This window comes from Dermacentor andersoni, chromosome 1 (assembly GCF_023375885.2).
Source record: "Dermacentor andersoni chromosome 1, qqDerAnde1_hic_scaffold, whole genome shotgun sequence".
NCBI lineage: Eukaryota > Metazoa > Arthropoda > Arachnida > Ixodida > Ixodidae > Dermacentor > Dermacentor andersoni.
Window position 1 is genome coordinate 29,914,354 of NC_092814.1, and position 20,927 is coordinate 29,935,280.

General features: G+C 47.5%; 1 protein-coding gene across 4 annotated transcripts in view; it reads right to left on the reverse strand.

Annotated features, from left to right (window-relative positions):
* Nucleotides 1-1,316: 1,316 nt before the first annotated feature.
* LOC126546033 (uncharacterized) overlaps nt 1,317-20,927 on the reverse strand; it is a 40,020-nt gene continuing 20,409 nt past the window's right edge. For 3 of the 4 annotated variants that reach the window (XM_050194095.2, XM_050194094.3, XM_055061283.1), the window contains exons 3-4: nt 16,059-16,383; nt 1,317-4,193 (exon numbers count right to left, since the gene is read on the reverse strand). In XM_050194095.2, the coding sequence (XP_050050052.1) occupies nt 4,029-4,193; nt 16,059-16,383 (490 nt within the window). In that variant the 3' untranslated portion in view covers nt 1,317-4,028. Of the gene's footprint in view, nt 4,194-5,020; nt 6,515-16,058; nt 16,384-20,927 lie in introns of those variants that run through there. The other variant, XM_055061282.2, reaches the window with a different exon arrangement.

Below are 20,927 nucleotides of genomic sequence, written 5' to 3' on the forward strand. Positions count from 1 at the left end.
ATTTTTTTTTCTTAGAGTCCCACTCCCTTCTCCTTTAGTAATGTTCACGTCCTGTGAAAATGTTCCTTCTTGTCGGGGCGCAGACTAAACAACAACGGCGTGCTCAGTCCAGGAAGCGCTGCACCTCAGTATCTTTTTGCACTGCGTATACGAAATGAACAGAGACAAACATTACCAAATCAAGAGGGAGGGGGTAGGGGCAGTAAGAGCATGTTTTGAAAATTCGAATCTTGTATGTGCCCTGTCCAAATACAACTGAAACAGTTGGGAGGGACCGGACAGTGCGCTCAAGGAATGCTTTGAATCGAAAACCGCCTTGCGAGAAGACGGCGGGAACTGGACGCAGCATTAGTGTAACAGCTTCTCCAGCACTACTGGAGGCGCCACTCCGGTTCCAAAACATCAGAACTGAAGCTGCCTGTGAGCAAAAAAGAGTGAAGGAAACGGAATTTGGGTACAACAGAAACACCGCGTACTGCTGAACGGTGCACTTTTGCTGTGAACCTTCGCATCCCACCACCGCTGGCGTGCTCGAAAAGCCTGCACACGCTGGGTCTCGTTACATGGTTTCGCGCACGCCGCGACATCGTGCTGAGCTTTTGTTTTGCGTCCCCGAGAAACTTCCGGTGTCCTTGTATTTCACTTTGCCGGCCAAGTAAAAAAAGAAAGAAAAAAGAAACGCGTTTCGTTCTCGTACATTCAGTGCGCCTTGAACGACATATATTGTTCATGTAGGAACAGTATGCATCGTCCAAACATAGGTGCACGTGCGACATCGTAACAACTTCGTTTTCCCCGGTGTGTGATAGTGCCCGATAACTTTACGCAAAGAGCATCTGATAGCTTTCGGCGAGAAAAATGCGGACTGTTCCGTATACTAGTCGCAGCTGGAAGATTTTCTTCCAACCGCAACTGCTCAGCATGCTTCGTAGCATATGGTTGCTTGCGGCACCACCGCATCCGTGAGTAGTTGCGGAAGCATTATTTGGCTCAGTGCACAATTAATCTCAAGTTTGATCGCGCAAAAAGTACTTCTATCTGGATTTATCTTATCCACTGAAAGGTTTTCCTGTGCGGCCATGGTGTAGCAGTTACGACTGAAGAGCCCAGGTAGAATTTAGAAAAGTATAATGAATCTAGAGCCTGCACAGTCGCCAACAATGCGAACCCAGCGACAAACACGTATTATAATGTACATCGCTGACGTTTTTTTTTTTTTGCACAAGTATGTACGTACACTCTCGGCTTTCTCAAGGAGCCATGCATGCTTATAACACACTGGTGTCTTTTTTTTCTGCATTTAGACAAGTGGACTCTTTTGTAGGTAACAAACTCTTTATTCGACAAGCTCTGAAGAGCCTCGACGGCTGCCAACGGCGGCGTCACCACGAGACATTATATACAAGGCCGGCCCGTCGAGTCGCCGAACCACGCCGAAGTTGATGGATCCACCGTTGCTCAGCTCGAAGCATGCGACCTTGCCGTTGTCAGCATCATACTGAGAATATCGACAGGTAGCGGACAGACGCGTGACGAACTGCCGGCTGGTCGCGCATAGTTACTTGCATACCCAACGCAAACGATGCGGCGCTGCAGAAGGTCACACGAGCACGCGCTACAGCTGAAGCACGAGCCCGCGAAACCGAGCGCGAGCCGTCGTTCAGAGGAGGAACGCGTTTGCACACGGATCGCTTTCACTCGAGGAACTACAGCTACGCGGCAGGCACGCAGAACGACGCGCTTCTGCCCGCTCTCCGCAGAAGCGACGCATTCCTTTGGCACATGAGCGTCTATGACTAGAAGGTTTATTCCTCTTTTGCGTTAGGGCGCATGTCGCGCACAGAGAGGAGGAGAGAGAGTCTACAACGTGACATTTCAGCTTGAACTTTTCAGGAGACACGCACCGACTTCGCACCTCATGAGCGACTTTGTATTGGAAACAAGTGGCGCGTCGCGGAAGACACCTCGAACTGCTGGTTCGCACGGGCTGCGGCGGGCGTTGACACGCGAAGAAAAGCTCCGCCGCCCAGTCGAAATACACAACAGGAAATTTCTCTCCCAGCGACAGTATCTTTTTGTGTCTTTAGACACACTGTTCATAATGCGGCAGAAATCGTCGGAAGCTACTGTAGTGCAAGCCTGTCGGTGCTGCAGTGTTGTCCTGTCTTATCGACAGCAATTTATGTCGTAAGTGTGGCGTACCGTAACGATGAGGCGAACTCGGTCGGTACGACAAGAAAGCCTGTATGACAAGCTGACGGCACAAGCTTTTTTTCGCATTTTGGGACATTGTTTCAATTTTCGTCTGGATTGTGGGTCGCCTGACGATTGCTTCTCGCTGCCACAGCGATAGGCATTTTAGGCGCTAAACTGCAGGTAAGAATAATGCGCAAGACTGTTGTACTACATCACAAGAAGCCGCGGGAGCCGCCCTTTGAGCGCACTAAACCGACATGTTGACCTGTGCGCTTGTTGGTCTTTCACGGCTTATCAACTCCACATTGACTGGTACTTGCATACGATGTGTGTTAGCCGTCAAGGGCATGTTAGCGTCCTCAGCGTTAGCAACTGGACTTTCACCCTGGCACAGCATTAATCCTTCAGACTAATCGCTGCCGCAATTCGCGCCCACTGGGCGGCTCGAGCCAACATATGCCGCTTGCGCCCTGTAGCCGAAACAACATGGATAGGTACGTTTAATAACAAGAAAAAAAAAACACATTTTCAGAGTACCGCGATTCGGTCTCGATGTACAGCCAGCATTAGGTTGCCTGAATGAACTCTGGTCCTGGCTTCCACATTTACCTTAATGGTGTCTCTCTCCAGCGTCATGAAGAATACCGCGTTACTGTGGACCTCACATCCATAGCTACAAGAGGCCAATCATCTTTCGCATAGGCGCCACTAAATGAACGTACTTTGCTATTTAATGAAGTGAGACAAAAAGACAAGGAGGCAGCAAGAGGTTATCGTGTGTCGTCGTCACTTCTATGCGTCTGGGCGCCCAGACGTGAGCAAAAACAAACTCCGGGCCCGTATTCACAAAGCACTTCATACGCGCTATTGCGGTCCGTAAGAACACGTGTCAGCCAATCGTGATAGCAAATGTGGGATGAGTGAAGATGGCTATTAAACAACGAAACGTTTTGTTTAGCCCCGTCCCGCACCGAATATATACGCCTGCCAACAACGAAGAGCTTTGCGAATTCAGCCCCTAGTTTATAACTTTTTGAACAACTCTATGAATGCCTTCAAGCGTGTTTTTTTCTGTTCTTTTTGGCGCTGATGTGAACTGTACAGGTATTGCAATGCTTCCTCTCCACGCGACCAAGCAGGTCTTCGCACCAAAGTCTTCAACGTCTAGAACATTCTTTGACAGGTTAGCACCAGCCGCTCACGAAAGAGCCAGTAAGGCCACTCAAGTCGCGCACCGCAGCCGCTACGCGCTGCAAGTGGCTCGGACAGTTATGGCACAATTTTTTGCCCTTGCTGACAGATCCAATCAGCTTAGGCGAAAAAAAGTTGGCAACTTTTTTTTTCCACCCATGTCGCGACTACAACCCTGCTTCCGTCATCCACACGCAACAACATTCTAAAGCAAAGAATTGTCGCTGCTTTGCGTTAATTGGCCCGTTAACTTTCTTTACCTACCGGGGAAAGCCACGCAACCTGCGCGAAACGGTTGCCACCTTTGGCAGCCTCTGTTACAGAAGAGGAGCACAGCGCTCTTTAACGTATGGACGCAGTGTCTGCTGTTTTCGCAAACGTCTCGCCCCGTCCTGGACCCATTGCAGCTCTGAGTCGCTCTTGAAAACCATTTGCTGTTGAAGGGAGCTTTGCGAAGCGAGGGACGTCCCCGCCGGTGTCCGCAGAAGCAGCACTGCCAAAGGACGCGTCCCCCACTGGTCCGCCAGCGTGGCAGCAGAGGTCGTTGAGCCCTGGGGTCCGCACGCGCTCGGTTCACCGGCGACCACTTGAGCGATGCGGGGCCGCCGGCAAACCGGGGCTCGGCGGGGCGGCGCCACCCTTCACCGGGTAGTGGCCGCGGCACGGGCTAAGCCGCGGTGTACGTCGTCCGCCGGGTAGCTGGACGACATCTGGTCGCGCGTTTCCTGCGGCACCTGGCGCGTCGGCTCCGCGCTGTATGGGCCCGCGTGGCCCAGCATCTCGGGTTCCATCATGGTCTCGTCCTCCTGCACAGCCATCTCTCTCAGGATGGAACACGCGTGCATTGCGCTAACTCATGCAACGAACCATCAAACGGAGGTAGAAAATTACGAAATTACAACGAAGCACCAATTTGATGGACGTGGTCGCTTGGAAGCCACCCAGCCTTTCTATAAGTGACGTTGCACAAGTAACCTCGAACACAAGTGAACATGTAACGATCATGTGTTTCATTGGAACATCGTGCAATGTCTTGCACTCAATGACCTGAGCTCTACTGGCAGACGGGACGCTGAGAAGTAAATCTGCCAACGTCTTTAGGGGCAGGTGATATGCAAACTTCTCTGAAGCTTTTACTGGCGCTATGAGTTACGCTATCATTTGCCCTGGGTGAAAAGACCACAAGTTTTGTACCTAACTGCGGTGCGTCTGGCTCGCCACTTTAAAAGCTCTGACTCGTGCCTGACCATGGCCTTTCGGCTCACATGCCAACCGGACGTGCGCCGTTATGGGCGCCAAGCGCTGGCCAGATGGCGTTGCGGATGTTTCAGTTTCCTACGAAATCTGCCGACGCCAGCCGCTTGGGCCACGACAGAAACGAGACAATTTTCTGAATAGCAACTGACGCTCGCGTGTTTAATGCCTTGCTTGAACTCTGTGCTTGCTCGAACCAGATAAGCAAAGAATTGCCAGATCCACATCATCTTTCAAACGCATACGGATACGGCGGGTCTGCAGGGAGCGCCTGGCCAGACGCCACACGCGCTCTCCACACTGGTCACGACAACGCAATCACAGTTGTACCAACTCCCGGAAGGTGAGTGCTAGTTTCGGTTTCAAGGAAAATGTGCGCTCCTAGCGGTTGCCGGGCATCCTAAGATCTGGTGGAACAAAGTAGGCGTGGATGTTCGCATTTCTTCTCATTCACAAGGGTTTAGAAATGAAGAAATTTGAGCAACCAGAAAACAACTCTCCTTTCAATTTGGCTATTTCTTTATTTCTCTCTTTTAAATCGGACAAAGCGCGGGAAGTGGTTGACTTCGTGCGTTCGTCGAGCTTGCCTCCGCTCACCCTTGCCACTCGCTCAGCGATATCACAAGTCGGATCGCGCTCGGTCATCTGCTTCGGTTAAATTAATTAAATCATGGGGTTTTACGCCCCAGAACCACGATCTGATTATGAGGCACGCCATAGTGCGCGACTCCGGAAATTTGTACCACGTGGGGTTCTCTAACGTGCCCCTAAATCTAAGTACACGGGTGTTTTCGTACTTCGCATCTGCTTCGGTTGTCGTGCAAAGTATGAACACAGGAAAGATAAGACTGAGAAACTTGCTCAGGCGTGCAAGGAACGAAAGACGCAGGACACCAGGTCAAGCCAGCATTAGACGAAGATTGCTAAATCGGGGCATCACATATCTTGTGCGGTTCTGTGGTGTTCTAACACCGGGATTTCCGGTTCTGCGGAGTTTTTCAGGTTTCCACAACAGGTAGGGTCAAGTATGTCACTCTAATATCTGAACATGTATTCACTTTGCATGAGTAAACTAGCTCTGTACAAGCCTGAGTGGACTAACAGAGCAGTGTCGCTCGACTTATTCATAATGACGGGAGCCCATCTGCTGCCGATGAAGTATTTGCAATGAAGGACTTCAGTGCGTGTTTGTTAGGCTATACATTTTGTTCACTCTTTGTTGACATGTGCAGCTAAGGCTAAAGTAAAAACACTAGACAGAGCCGTGATGGTTAATCATTTTTACGTTGGTTTGGATATTCAGGAATCTGTGTTCCCTTCTTATGTACAAATTTCAATTGTGCATGAAAATTGCTTCTGCAGATTGACACTCTTGCACTGCGTGGGGGTCAGCCTTCTTCCAGTAAGAAATGTGTGAATGAAAGCAAAAACGTGCTACTTTTACTTGTGTTAGTTTTGGCTGACTGATTCGGGCAGCTTTAGCTGATCCACTTCTCAATGCACGAACAAAACGAACGAATGATGGTAGCAGGAAGCTATTTTCTTTATGCTAGCCTCCACTATTCTAGTGGACAAGTTGAACTGTAGACCTAAACTTAACCACAAGTTAGGAATTTCTAAGCGACTACTTTCACGAAGTGACGAAATGTAACATTTTTAACAGCGAATATTGGTAGTTAACGACGGTTTGCTATATAAATATTTCTCATTAAAATTACTTCGTGCTGATGTGTACGAGCGATGCCCCTGTGCTTTAAGAAATGAATAGAAGCTTGCAAGGTAAACGTGGCAAAACAAAAGCGCTTCGTAAAGACGGCACACTTCGTCGGGTTCTGCTCCGCGTTTGGCCAATGTCGCCGCGCGGCCAGCGGACCTGCAAGTAAGCACGAACACATTCCGCGTAGTCAACTCAACTCAGGTACTCAACTGTGAAACAAACAAAGCGCTATGTGTCATAAGTTTGCTCAGACAGCATCAAGGTGCAATGACTTCACAAACATGAGGCAATTTTCTCACTGGAAATCGAACAGCAATACCATGTGGAGCAGCTAACAGCATACCTCGCCCCGTACTACCTCTTCTCTAACACATTTCTCAAGTACCCACAAATATGTCTTATTGCGAAAAAAAATAAGGCTGTTAAAGAAGTTCTTGCCTGGGATCACTGAGACAGAACAGCGTGATTTAAGCCCTTACAAACCAGGCAAGGCGAAAACGTTGTGATTAAAACAACGACCAACGGTTCAATATGCACGAAGCTACGCGTAAAATAGATACAAGAACATGCACTGCGTGACAGCTGGTGCGACAAGCTTACTGGGCCACATCAAACCAACGAAATCAGTTCTTGCAAGCCTTATTGGCAGCTTTACCCGCCGTGGTTGCACAGTGGCTATGGTGTTGGGCTGCTGAGCACGAGGTCGCGGGATCGAATCCCGGCCATGGCGGCCGCATTTCGATGGGGGCGAAATGCGAAAACACCCGTGTACTTAGATTTAGGTGCACGTTAAAGATCCCCAGGTGGTCGGAATTTCCGGAGTCCTCCACTACGGCGTGCCTCATAATCAGAAAGTGGTTTTGGCACGTAAAACCCCATAATTTAATAACTTATTGGCAGCTTTAACACGATGCACCTGTACAGTCAGGCACACTTGCTAGAGCAACAAGTGATAGCAGCGGCAAACGATAGAAACTGCAAGTATAGCATTCATAAATTGAGAGAAGTGCCTTTCACCCGCTTGCTGCACTGCGGACAAAGCAAACCAAAACATCGGTGGGCCGTGATCAACTTTGTCGCTTACCTGTGTAAACGTTATCGAGTGCAACAAATACCGAAATGACAAAAGAAAGCGTGTTAACAATAAATTTCCCGCCGAACAGCGGCAATCCATTGCTGCCGTTGCTCCCGCTCATGAAGCCTCGCGTGGATTGATTAGCACCGTATCGCCGGCAATTTCTTGCAGCTATTTGAGCCACGCAAAAAATTGTTCTTCGACATGCCTTGAAACTTTGACCACCACACACATGCGACGGGTGCTGCTTATCCGGAAACATGAATCAAACAGAGAAGCACGAGCAACGACGCAGAAAACTACGGCGGACGGCTGCCTCCGTTGCCGAGTGCACTTGGCGAGGGCGCCACCAGCGGCGCACTACGCGTTACGCGTTTTATACGTTCGTTATATCCAGTACAATTGAACGTTATCAGCGTGTAGGTGTAATGGTTTCGCCGACCTGGCAGCTTCCTTTCAAGATCCGTGGTAGTCGCCCGTGTGAATGAGCAGAGAAATGTTTACATGAGCCACTTGGCACACAATTTTAGCGCGAGCAGCGTTTTATATAACAAAAAGTATTTTATGCAAGAAAGAGTTTGTATACGGCGCTTCAGGTGCGGGAGCGTTAAAGAGCCGCAGGTGGTCAAAATTATTACCGCGTCCTTTGCTATATGCCATCTGCCATAACCCCCTTGTTGCTTTGGGACTTTAAACCCGTAACATGTAAGTGTTGCACAAGTTGGCCATTCATTATGTACATTATAGCGCACAGTGTATAGCGTCCTGTGCGCTATTATGACGCTATACTGTACAAAGCTTTAGACCGATCAAGTCCAATAAATACAACCTTGAAATTCAGTGCGATGGAATGTGAGTGTCGACGGTGCCTGCTTCGCTTCTTTTCAAGCAACAGAGATAGGAAATGGGGTGAAGTCGTTCGTAGCATTCTCTTTTGTCAAAATCAAGCTTCAAGGTCAACAAAGCCTTCATTACTGGAGCTGTCTCCAGACGCTGTTTAGGGCCAATGTTGAAAACATAGGCTCCATTTTATGTCTTCTAACGCTTGCGCTCAGTTACCTCACCACCTTCTGTCAGCTATGTTGTTTATGTGTGGCTGCTAGTTTTCTTTCTTTTGCGAATTCGCCTTCAGTCTATTACTACTTCCTCAGCTTCTTGTCGCTGGAATCTTACTCAATATTGTCTTTTTACTTTTTCTCAGGTCGACCTTGTTTCATTTTGACATCAGAGTCATTGATCGTCATTGCGTTTTGACTGACTTAGCTCTCCTCTCTTCACTGGGCCAAAACATCTTAGCCTTCCCACTATCGTCGGTTGAGACTGTTTCTCAGATGCGGTCTTTCTGAACTCAATTTTTCCTTGTCACTACAATATCATCTCATCATAATTGCGGCCACTTGGTCCTTCTCATCAAGATTCATTCATTCATTCATTTAAGTATACCCTACAGGCCAAAAGGGCGTTGACTTAGGGGGATTTAGTTATTACAATGAAAGGGGAAGCAAACTAGAAAGGAAAAGGGTTACGAAGCAAGTGAACATCGAAACGCAACGCAAGAAAGCAAATTGCAAAATACGAAACAAGGTTCCAAAGCAACAAAAAAAAGAAAAAGGAAAAGAAAAAACGTAGCTCAACAGAATACGTTTGCGAAGTAAGCACGAAAAGGGCGTTTGAGTGCGTTTGAGTGCAAGTGAAGAAGAAAATACAACACATCACAAAATAAGCAAATTAAGAATTTAAACGACGAATCCAAGTTACAGCGCTATTACAAAAAATGTACCCGAAAGATTTACTCAAAGATGTACCTCAAAGATGTACTCATAGATGTACCTCAAAGATGCACCTCAAAGATGTACTTCGGCACTCCTCACTTTGGTATAATTGCGTTGGCTTCCTTCCATATTACTAGTTAACATCTTGCAGTTCTCTCCTTTTACTTGGCTGGCAGGTTGGCACTTGTCAAAGAGGACTGAACTATCCTTACCGCTATACCTTTGTGTCTCGACTCCGTTGGTAAGCTCATACATTTCCTTGTTTCGTCCACCGTTAAACTAAATTGCTCAAAAATGTCGTTTTTATCAAGAATCGCGTGCACCTTTAGGCATTCGCATCAGTAAATTTTAATGCCGCGGGCAATATACTCGAATGTGTTTCTGCTATAGGTCCTGAAACCTGATTCTTTCACCAATTTCCTTCAGCACTCCTCGACATTACATGTCCTCGGCAGCATGTCCTGATCAACGCAGTTAAATCAACTGGTGTCACCATAACTTCTGGCGTGCCCCAAAGGTCTGTTTTGGGGCCGTTGGTATGTTTAGTTGATATAAATGATATTGTACAACGACTTCAATGTAAAGTGCGATTGTATGCAGACGACGGCGTAATTTATAGAAATATACAATCTGAACATGATGTTAGCTGCCTACAGAGTGATTTAAACGCAATCCAAGGTTGGTGCTCGAAGTTTGCCATCTTTTAAACAGCACAAATTGTCAACTTGTGTCTTTCACCCGTAAACGCCTCCCTGTGAGATCCATTTATAATTTGGATGGACTGCCTCTTGAATGGGTTGAACATTATAAATATCTTGGGGTCTACTTTTCAGGAAATTTGACCTGTAATAGACATATTGAATACTTCACCTTAAAGTTATCAAGAATGCTCAACCTGATTAGACGTAAATTTCTTTAAAGCCCCCAGAAGTGCAAAAGAGCAGCTTTACAACACAAATGTTCGCACAATACTCGAGTACACTTGCGCGGCTTGGGACCCTCAAATCTATAGACAAACTTGAACAAACTTATAGAAAAACTTGAACGGTATTCAAAACCGCGCTGCCAGGTTTGTTTCTTGAAATTAGCTTCCACAGCATTATTACCTTAATTAAAGAAAACCTTGGCTGGCAAACACTAGCACAACGTCGCTTAGCAACGAAATTAGAGCTTTGTTTCCTAATTGGCGATGTGATCATGAGGTTAAAGTTCTTGAAGCTCGCGGTCGCACTGATGTTTTCCGCAAATCATTTTCCCCGTTTACTTCAACGTACTGGAATAAGCTTCCTAAGAGTATTGTTGAATGCAAAACGTGCTCCGAGTTTCAGTAATTTGTATCGTCTAACCTGTCGTAAACGCATATCATTGCACTTCGTACATATGCGATAAACTAACGTTTCCTTTTTTATGATGTAAATTCATCTTATAGCCTGTTGCTACGCTTTTTTCATCGCTTTTTTTATTTTTGTTATGTGGCGTTTATGCCATGCTATCTGCTTTTTGAATCAGCTGAATTTGTGCGCATGTTTTGCTTTTCGTTACAAATGTCCTTCCTGCAATATGCCCTTGTGCCACTGCAAGTACTTAAATAAATAAATAAATAAATAAATAAATAAATATATAAATAAATAAATAAATAAGATTGCACAGAGGGCTAAGGTCATCTGAAAAATGATCTGCTGAGGTAATGCTGTAAAATGCTCCGGTATAACTTCTATCGCCATGGTAAGCAGTGTAGGGCAGATGTTTGGTAAACTCAACTGTCACTCGAAGATTTCCACTTCGCCGAGGCACGTGCGAGCTTTCGCCCTCATTTATTTCCCTGCACATTTCCTTCATGTGTCACACACACATCTTTAGCTGTTCTTTTATCGACTGCTCGTTTCCTGTATTCTAGTGTGTTACATATTTTCTCAAAGCTATAGCGATCAACGAAAACGTTGTAAGGTTGCTGCTTGGTTTCTTTAGACCTGTGCATCATTTATATCAGGCCGATAATTGCATATACCATGCATTTTTCCAAACCGATGATGTCCGATATTTACCTATTGTCAAGAATCCGCATCATGGTCTGCAGCATAAGCGTGATTCCTCTGCAGTCGTCATAATCCTGAATGCTGCTCTTGTATAACGAGACAATTATGCTCAGTTCTCTCCATTCATTTTGGATGAGTTATAGTCCGATAATAATCGCACCTCACACTGCGTTGATCCCCAATCTTCTCATCGCGTTGCTGGACTCCACTGTAAATCCGTCCGGTCGAAGTGATTTGCCGCGTTATTCATCCTTTTCAATGCTACCACTGCTACGACAGCGTCAACTTTAAGAAAGTCCTACATTACTCAACCAATTTTCCTAATATCTTGGTAACTCTTCTCCGTAACCAGCTGTCGTCAAGATGGAAATCCAATGGAGGCTCGAGGTGATCAGCAATACGACAAGGGACTTGTCTTTGTACTGACGAACACAAGTGAACGTCGGCTCCGGCGACATTCCTTGCTCGACTACTGCCTGGTCATTTTACCTCTCATGTATTCCGAATGTCTCAACACTCGATCCTCTACGAGTTCCCTCGAACTGCTTGGTGTGATTAGCAAGATGTACCGTTGCAGGGCGGGTGTGCCTTTTCTTTCTAGTAGTAGCAGTATAAAACCTATTGAAGATTATATCTAGGTACTGTAGGCGGGTCCCTCAGTCCAGGGTACCACTGGCGATCGAGGCACGCCGGGCATGGTCGAGAAGGGCCAACTGGCTCTCTAATGTACATGTATCTTCTACCCACTTGCGAGTTTTAAAAATCCAATAAATTTTCTTCCCTTTATTTGTTTTCATATCGTCCTGCGTTTCTTCGTACACAGTGATCTGTCGCGAACTTTTAAAATGAATGGTTGTCCCCAGAAATGTGGGACGTGAGGCAGCGCTCACTCTCAGTGGGCGTCCGGTCAGCGCTGCGCAGATGAGTGGGCATCACAGTTTAAAAATCAAATCTCCCCCCAAAACGTGTCTCGATGAGCGGAGGCCAATCAGAGCGCTACCGCGTCCACTCTGCTTGCAGCTTTAGCAAGCGACTTCGCAGCAACCAGCTCGCGCTGTGCGTCGCCGGGGTGCTCCAGTGTCGGCGGTACCGACGACAGTGGAGTGGCACGGCAGCATCGTCTGCGACCGCAGCCGCTCTAACATGCCGCTGAATATTCTTTTTATACTGCAGAATTGTAAATAAGGCATAAAAACTATAATCTAGAATATTTCTTCTAGCTCACTTGACTGTGCTGATTTGCGTGCTTGTCATGTGGCTGGGCATCCTTCCTGGCGACGTTCATGCGACGACGCTGAGAAACGTAACGCCAGAAGATGCCGGTAAAAACGCGAAATGCGGGGTGGGCTTTAGACTATTTCTGTGAGCTCCCACTGAAAAAATGTAACTGCTCAAAAGCCTAGAGCTTTATTTCCACAAAGCTCAAACTTAACGAAGATGGAGTTACGAAGTAAAAGTGGTGTTAAAAAATTAAATTATGGGGTTTTACGTGCCAAAACCACTTTCTGATTATGAGGCACGCCGTAGTGAAGGACTCCGGAAATTTCGACCACCTGGGGTTCTTTAACGTGCACCTAAATCTAAGTACACGGGTGTTTTCGCATTTCGCCCCCATCGAAATGCGGCCGCCGTGGCCGGGATTCGATCCCGCGACCTCGTGCTCAGCAGCCTAACACCATAGGAAGTAAAAGTGGTGTTTTCGGCTAAAAACAAAATAGGTAGTGTGTATTCTAGGGCAAAAAGTAAGGTCGAAAGTAAGGATGATGCAAAGAAACAATGTAGTATTAAATATCCGAGTAAGAACCAATTTGTCGATTGCGCGAAGAACGTTGTGTATCAGATTCCTATGACGTGTGGTCATGTGTACGTAGGGCAGACTGCGAGGTGCATTAACACGAGTCTAAGGAAACACTTGTCTAGTCTGAAAGGTCGCCCTACTACGCATTTGGCAATGCATTGTCAAGAACATGCTTGCTCACCTTGTCTTATAAGCACCGACATATTGTTTGGGCATAGAAATCAAACCGCGAGACAAATTGTGGAAGCTCACTGGATTGCAAAACTAAAGGGAAAATGCATCAGTCATCCTTCGGTTTCGTTGTTAGATAAAGAGAATTCTCTCCTGTCATCATATCTTTAACGTATTTTCACCCTAAGTGCTCGTTTCTTGCGCTTTGCTGTTTTTGTGTTGACCGAGCAGCGCTGATCCGCGGCATTTTATCACAAGCGTTGTTATATGCGCTATTGGCGTGTTCTGCTGACTGGATCGCGCAGATCTATGGGTGCTTAAGCAGGTGGTCCTTCGAAAATAAAACCAGTTGTTAGAAAGCACTCGTCCTTGTGTTGCTCCCTTTCTTTGTTCCTGTTTGTTTTTATGCAAAAAATGTATGTTCCAAAAGGAATCCTTTTTTTTCACATATAACTGGAATTCTCTTTGATAACGGCATTTTATGGAGCTATCAAACTTTTTATCTGCGATGCCCATTCAGTTACGCCGAGCCGAGCGGACGCCCACCGAGAGAGGGCGCTAGGTGTATCGCGCCCTCTCTCAGGGTGGTATGGGCTGGACAAGCTTTGAAGAGATGGAAGCTCGCAGTGAAATTGATTATGAAGAACGACTGAGGAATATGGAAGAAAGTAAATTGGCTGGAAGAGTGTCGAGGTATTTGTACAGAAAAAAGAACAGTGATTCACAGTGGAGGAAAAGAACTAGGAAGCTTACCAGCAGGTATGCGGCTTGTAGGGTGAGCAACGTGCAACAAAGAACGTCAAGCGGAAAGTCAGAGAGGCTGAAATAATCTCATGAGTGGCGGCAATGGAAAAGAAACCTGCCATGAGTAACTACTTAAGAGGACCAAACGAAATCGGGAAAGAAACAATGTATGATAACTCAAAGGGAAGCTCATCACTTTTCGAAGCGAGATCGGGATGCCTTAGAACCCGCAGCACCTATAAAGCGAGATATAAGAAGGTAGAATAAGCATGTGCTTGCTGCGGTAAGGCTTGGGAAACGATGGAGCATGTTTTATTAGAATGTGAAGACATCTGCCCAGCGGGATTGATTTAGGCAACACTGGCCTCCTTGAAACCCTTGGGTTCAGCGAGAGCAGGGGAAAAGTAAACATGTCCGCGATAGAGATTAGTAAGAGGCGATTGGAAGATTGGTGGAAGAAAATTAGGGAAACGACAAAAAAAAAAAAACTGAAACATACAAAAGGAAAGTTCGCAATGGGGGGTCAGAAAATCTGGTTGTGGGAGTTTATAGTGCTTTTTTTTTCTTTTTTTAACTTGGGTAGGACATTAGGCAGTATAATAGCGAGAGCTTGGTGGCGCAACCCACCGCCCCGTTCCAAAAGGGACGCTCATAGCATACATCTCTGGCCATGTCCAGTATAATCGTGACAGAGGCCCGTGACCAGGTTCTGTCTTCATCCCCTTCTACATGAATGGCCGAGCGGACGGTGACGTTGAGCGCCAGCGTCGTCTTTGTCGATAGGTTGATTGCGATAGGACTTAGGTGTGTGCATCGTATCGATCTTCCTTGCCTCGCCCTTTGCTCACACTGCTACTTAAGTCCATTCATTTCATCACCAACTTTTCTTTTTCTTCTTTTTTCCGGAGATATGCAAGAAATTTCTACCAAGACTTCCTTTCCTGCGTTCTCAGTCGCTTCTTTATTTTCCTTACCGTTGCACATCGTCAGGCCTTGCATACATCTTTGGCAAGACGGATCATCTGAAGACGTCTTGAAGCTCAAACCGCTTGACCATTTTGCTTTGTGTTTCTTATTTGGATAAGTTTCAAAAGATGGCTCTTTTAATTCGGTGTCTCATTTCGACATCTGGAAATTCCATGCATTTAATCAATGTTGTCTTCCTTTGTTTCTTCTTGTCGCGTTTTTCTTTCTTAGCAGCCAGTGCCTTCTTCATTCGTTTGATCTGTGCAAGATCCTTTCTCCAGCATGAAATGTAATTAATTGATGTACTCCCTCCTCATTCCTTGGAAATGCTAAGGTACTCCGTTGTCTTCGAGAATAACCGTTTAACCTATCCGAAGTCCAGTTTGCAAGTGAAAAGCCTCCTAGCTTTTCGAATTCTTCAGTGTTCTACAGAGAGCCATGCCCGCCGTTAACCATTGTTGTGTCCTCATTTGTTGGTTCTAAAGTGACCGTTTCAGTGTCTTCCCATATCAACTATTGCGTCAATATAAAAACCCTCAGTGCTTGGACCATATTAGCCTAGAATGCCTGTTTTACATTACGGATCGTCTGCACTTGTAATGATTTCGCAATGGGGTAATGGTGACTTCTTTTTTCAATTATCTCGCCATTCTTGCCGTTTACGCCTACTATAGCTTCCTTTTTATGTGTCTAAACAAGATGAATTTCCTGCTCCGCTCATTCTGTCCTTTCTCGCACTGTGGAGGAAAATGAACAACCCTCCTCGTGTTCATCGTGTCGGCTGTTCAACCTCGTAATACCATGGTTTCAACGCTTAATGCAGAAATCTTAAGCGATAAAAAAAAAGATAAAAAAAAAGAGCGTTGTGTCCTTTAGTTGCACCCGCCAATAATGCGATAACCCTGTAGCATACTTCGCCAATCCCAAGGGCGATTACGGGACCGCATGTCGCTTATTGAGGATCTATCAATTCTGGAATTGTGGGAAATAATCAAAGGATCTAGAAAAAAAAAAAAAGGTTTTATAACGGGCAGCCATGGCTGATGCTTTCTCTGGGCTCAAAACTGGCCAGAATGCTAAGCTGAGAAACTTACACCGGTGCATATATAATTATGCCATTCATGCCAACAGCACTTACCGGTGGCGGCGATCCGGGGAAGACGAAGTGCGCCACATCCTGCGGGAACTGGGGCGGCGGGCTGCGGATCAGGTGCTTGTGCAGGTCACGGAAGTCATCGGGCGGGAAGAGCAGTTGTCGCTCGTCGGCCGCCGCGGGCTCGTCCTGAATCGAGAATCGCTCCATCTGCTGTTGCAGGTAAGGGTTGTCATGACGCGACTGGCGCAGCGCCTCCATGTCCTGCTCCAGGTTGCGCACGCGCACCGGCGACGTGGAGAGCAGTTCCCAGATCCGATCCGACGACTGCGTCATGCTCGGCCCGCCCGCCGGTCGCAGCGAACGCCGCCTGCGATTCGGCCCGCAGAAAGCACGCTAATTAATGTGGTCGCTTAGTCGCTCCAGCAAATCCGCAGAAGTAATTTCTCAATGTTTTCTCTATAGATAGAACTTGCATGTGACGTCATGGGCGCAGCTTCTCACTGTGCTGCTCCTCCAAATGCAAGCAATATGCAGCAGTGAACTCAAATGCTTGCTTACTTTGACTTTCTGTAATAGAGCTATAAGCCTGCGCTAGTCCTCGTCGTATATGCATGCTTCTTTCGAAGTCCTCGACAACGTTTTCGTAGGAACTATAGTTGGCTCGCGATTACTTTAGCTTACAGCTTATAAATTTACAAGCATGACATAAAAGAGGCAACACGATACATGGCGACACAGCCATGCTGCCATCTGCTGTTGCCTAGAAACAGTTATAGCAGTTGGATGTGTGGTTAAGTACATTACGGTGTAACCCCACCACCACGCGTCGTCGTCCTCATTATCATCATCGTCGGCAGTCCAGCGCATGTCTAAGACTTCTCTGCCAGATATAATTAGAGTTCGGATTTCCGGGACTTGTACTGGTTTCGAAAAATTTCCCGATGTTAGTCTCAACCACGTACACGTATCTACCAAACTGCTTGCACCAGGTTCTCAGCAACATTGTGGTCCCGAAATGTACCGAATTTACGTTAGCTGCCCGTAAAATTACAAATTGTCTAGATTTTCCAGGTTTTCGATTATGTTCCCAATGATTTATCAGACGTGCTTGTACCCTCTTTGCCAATAAGCTGCAAGTAATATCATAACCTTGGCAGAGAGCACTGGTGGTTTCCTCCGCCGATATGCCCACGGCGTCCGAATCACTTCTGCTGTCTTTTATTCCTTCACTATTGCAAGAACTGTGCAAGCACACATTTATTTCATGCGTATCAAGTGTCATGCGGCGCTTGCCCAGTGGTTCATGACGAGTATACAGGTTGTCCCACATAACTTCAGCCAAAGTTTTAAAAATGAAAGGCACTCTGAACGCGATTTGAACTGAATGTATAATGTTGGCACTGGTCTAGAGCTACTCAGGCTATTTTTATTTTCCCCTTAGGTAATGGGTCAGTTATGTTTAATTAATCAACTTTTTAACTATTGCCTGCAGACCCCAAGTGTGATACGCAAGGTTGTAGAGCACCTTGAGAAACCTCTCAATAAATTGTTTCCAACTCGATATATCTCACGTGGTCCTTTTTTCCGCGTTCCAAAAAAAGCCCACGAAATATGAAAAAATACCACGCACCGGGGCGCTTGCGCACTGTTATTGTGCTGCTCTCAAGTGTGCGATGGATGAACAAGGTCGGCTGCAGCGAGACTGGCACGCGACAGGGCATTTACACCGTCATGCGATAAGAGCCGCATGCCCAGATACCTATACCAGGCATAACGCCATGTCGCGGGCCAGTCTCGCTGCAGCCGACCTTGTTCATCCATCGCACCCTTGAGAGCAGCACAATAACAGTGCGCAAGCGCCCCGGTGCGTGGTATTTTTTCATATTTCGTGGGCTTTTTCTTTTGGAACGCGGAAAAAAGGACCACGTGAGATATACAGGGTGTCCCAGCTAACTTGGACCCAGATTTTGAAAAAAACCTATGCGTTCTTCAAACAGAAATCGTGTGGATGTTCCTGGGGTTTATCTAAACTTACAGTACCATTTTTGCTCGTCTTTTTTTGAGTAATTAGCCGAGATAAATTAATTAACTTTTTAAATATAGCTTGAAACGTTCAGGCCTAAATAGGAAAGTTGTGGAGCTTCACAAGTATTGCCCAACCCAGGTACTTCCAACGAGGTAGATTTAGCGTGGCCGTTTTTATTCGGGAAAAACGAAAGCCCACGGAGTTTAAAAAGTACCTCTTGACAGCGCGCTCTGTGCGCCCGAATGCGCCGCGATTACAGCGCTCTCATGAGTGATTTGTAAAAACATCGCCAGCGCCGCGCCTTCCCTTCACTTACGAGAAAGGGCTTCAACCTTTGCTCGGCTCTGACATTACCGGCAGCGGCTGGCGACGGCGCTCCGAAAAAGCGCTTCGTCAGCAGCCGCTCGCGCCTGTCGCCGAAGAACGCGCCGTCATCAGCTGTTTATTCCGATATGACGAGGAGAGCAACTTTTTTTTTCCAGCGTTCAAGTCGGTGCGGAATAGAAAAAATGCACACAACACATGCATCATACATGTGAAACCTGTGCGAGAGAGAGCATCATTTGTTACAACGGCGCTTTTTAAAGCGAAAGCTTTACTGGCCGCGAACTTGCGATTTAGCCGTGGCCGTGCTCCGAGGAGGCACATGACGTCCCACCGCGTTTCTCGTCACACCGCGTTTCTCGTCACACCGCGTTCCTCGTCGTTGCGTTCGCCTCCGCTCGCTTCGCCAGCTGCGTCGCATGCCTGATAACATGTCGGAGGATTGAAAAGGAGAGCTCGCGTGCGCCGCAACCACAGTTGAGGCGGCAGAATGGACGGCGACAAGTTTGATGAACAGGAGGAGGCATGGAATCGACATCGGAACGAGATTAAGAGGAAACGAATCGCCCAGGAAACAGACGAACAGCGCGCCGAACGACTGGCTAAACGCCGCAACATAGCTAGACAACCAGACTAACCTGGACTTGCAGTCAAGAATAACCAAGGCTAACCTTACTATGCCTTAGCTTTCGCTACGTATATCCTGGCATAGCCGAGCTAAGCCGCTGCCAATTTTTGTTCCAAACTGTGCCAGCGGCTAGATGCATGTGAGCTCGACTGTCTATTACTGTCGTGCCGCGCAACCGTTTCGAAGAATTTGTTTGCAGTGCCTAAAGCATGCCGTACTCAAGCGAGCAGAAGGCGAACACGGTCTTAGCCTTGGAAGTGGCACGAGGCGGCAAGAGGAAGCTGCCAAGGTATACCGGAATTGGCAATGTGGGAAAGATCTAACGCGAACACAATTATGAGGAGTTACGTGACGCTGAAAGAAATAGGTAGCTTCAAGAAGACGCGGCACAAAAAGGGGACCATCAGTGAAGAGGCTGAAGGAGGCATTTTGGCTTTCATGACTGCAAACCCTCATTCCAGCGTGCGTGATGTGAGTGGTGAGGTTGGCATTTGAAAGTCTTCAGTGTCGAGAGTTCTTAGGAAGGCTGAAATGCATCCGCATCACTTCCAACTGCATCAAAAGCTGCAAGAAAGAAACTTTCAATGGCGGCTTGATTTCTCAAATTGGATCCTTGTGAACAGTGACGAACTACCGGATTTTGTTGACAAAGTGCTCTGGACAGATGAGGCAACCTTCTCCAGAAATTCTCAAGTCAGCATTGTTGGGGTCTCGGTGCTGACGCCCGTTATTGCAAATGGGTCGCAAGCCCCAAGGGTAGCGTTGGCCTGGCGGCCTGGGGCACTGGAAGCATCCGAAGGTCCCGGCAAAGCATGAGTAGACTGGTAACAGAACAACTTGTTTATTCTAACATCGCAAAAGAGCGGCCGGTCAGGTCGACCGAAGTGGAGAGACGGGAGAGCACGTAACAGAACAAATCGGAGCCTCTATCCTGGCGTCCGGGGGCAGCTGCTCTTATACTCTCGGCGTCGCGGGCCAGAAGGAAGGTCACGGGATGAGCCCACGCGACGGCGGAGCATGAGCCCACGCGACGGCGGAGCATGAGCCCACGCGACGGCGGAGCACGGTCGAGCTGAGAGACATGTTGAGACGAGTGTAGTGACGCATCGCCAACCCGCCGACGGACAGACCTCCTGGCTCCTCACTTGGGGAGCTCCGCTCCCCGGCTGCCGCGCTTTGACAAGCGTGGGCACACACACACACACGCACACACGAAGACACGTGGCACTGAAACACGCCTGGACACGCTTGGCGGGGAGGCGTTGCGGCGGCGTCGAACGGGCCAAAATGTCCGCCGCTTTGAACGAAGCCCCGGCGTCCGTTGCATCCGCGCCGGCATTACCGCGCGTTGTAGGCGAAACGTAACAGACCGCCCCGCCGGGGGAAGGAGATCCCGATGGTCAGGGGACTGTATCCGCTGTCCGGAGGGATGTCGCTCGATGATGCTCATAACCGAAGTCGGGCGTCCTTTGGCGTTTCTTGAGCGCAGCGCACAGAGAAGGCCTCGTTCTCACGTTCAGGTGCACACAGGACACTGCAAAGTGACTTCGGGAGAGTTGACATTTTTGTTCTCGTTTCCGGCAAGCGTTAGAACTACGCCGAAAGTCAACCGCTCAGTCAGCAAGCACGGCACAACCCTCACTAAGCCCTGCCAGGCTCTTTCCCCTTTTATACTGCTGCCTAGTTCCTTACAGTAGTTTAGCAGCACTCAGAACGCGTCCACAAATCGGAAAATTGCACTAGAAAGCACATCATCACTTTGAAACACTACACGAAAGCAATAGGTTAAAAATCCTGCCTCAGGAAGAAAAACATCAGTAACAAGCAATTTTGAGGCTGATTCCCACGTTAGGGGCTTCGACTTAAGCCATCGGCGTTACCGTTGAGACTCCCCTTTTTGTAACGCACCTCAAAGGAATATTGTTGCAAAGCG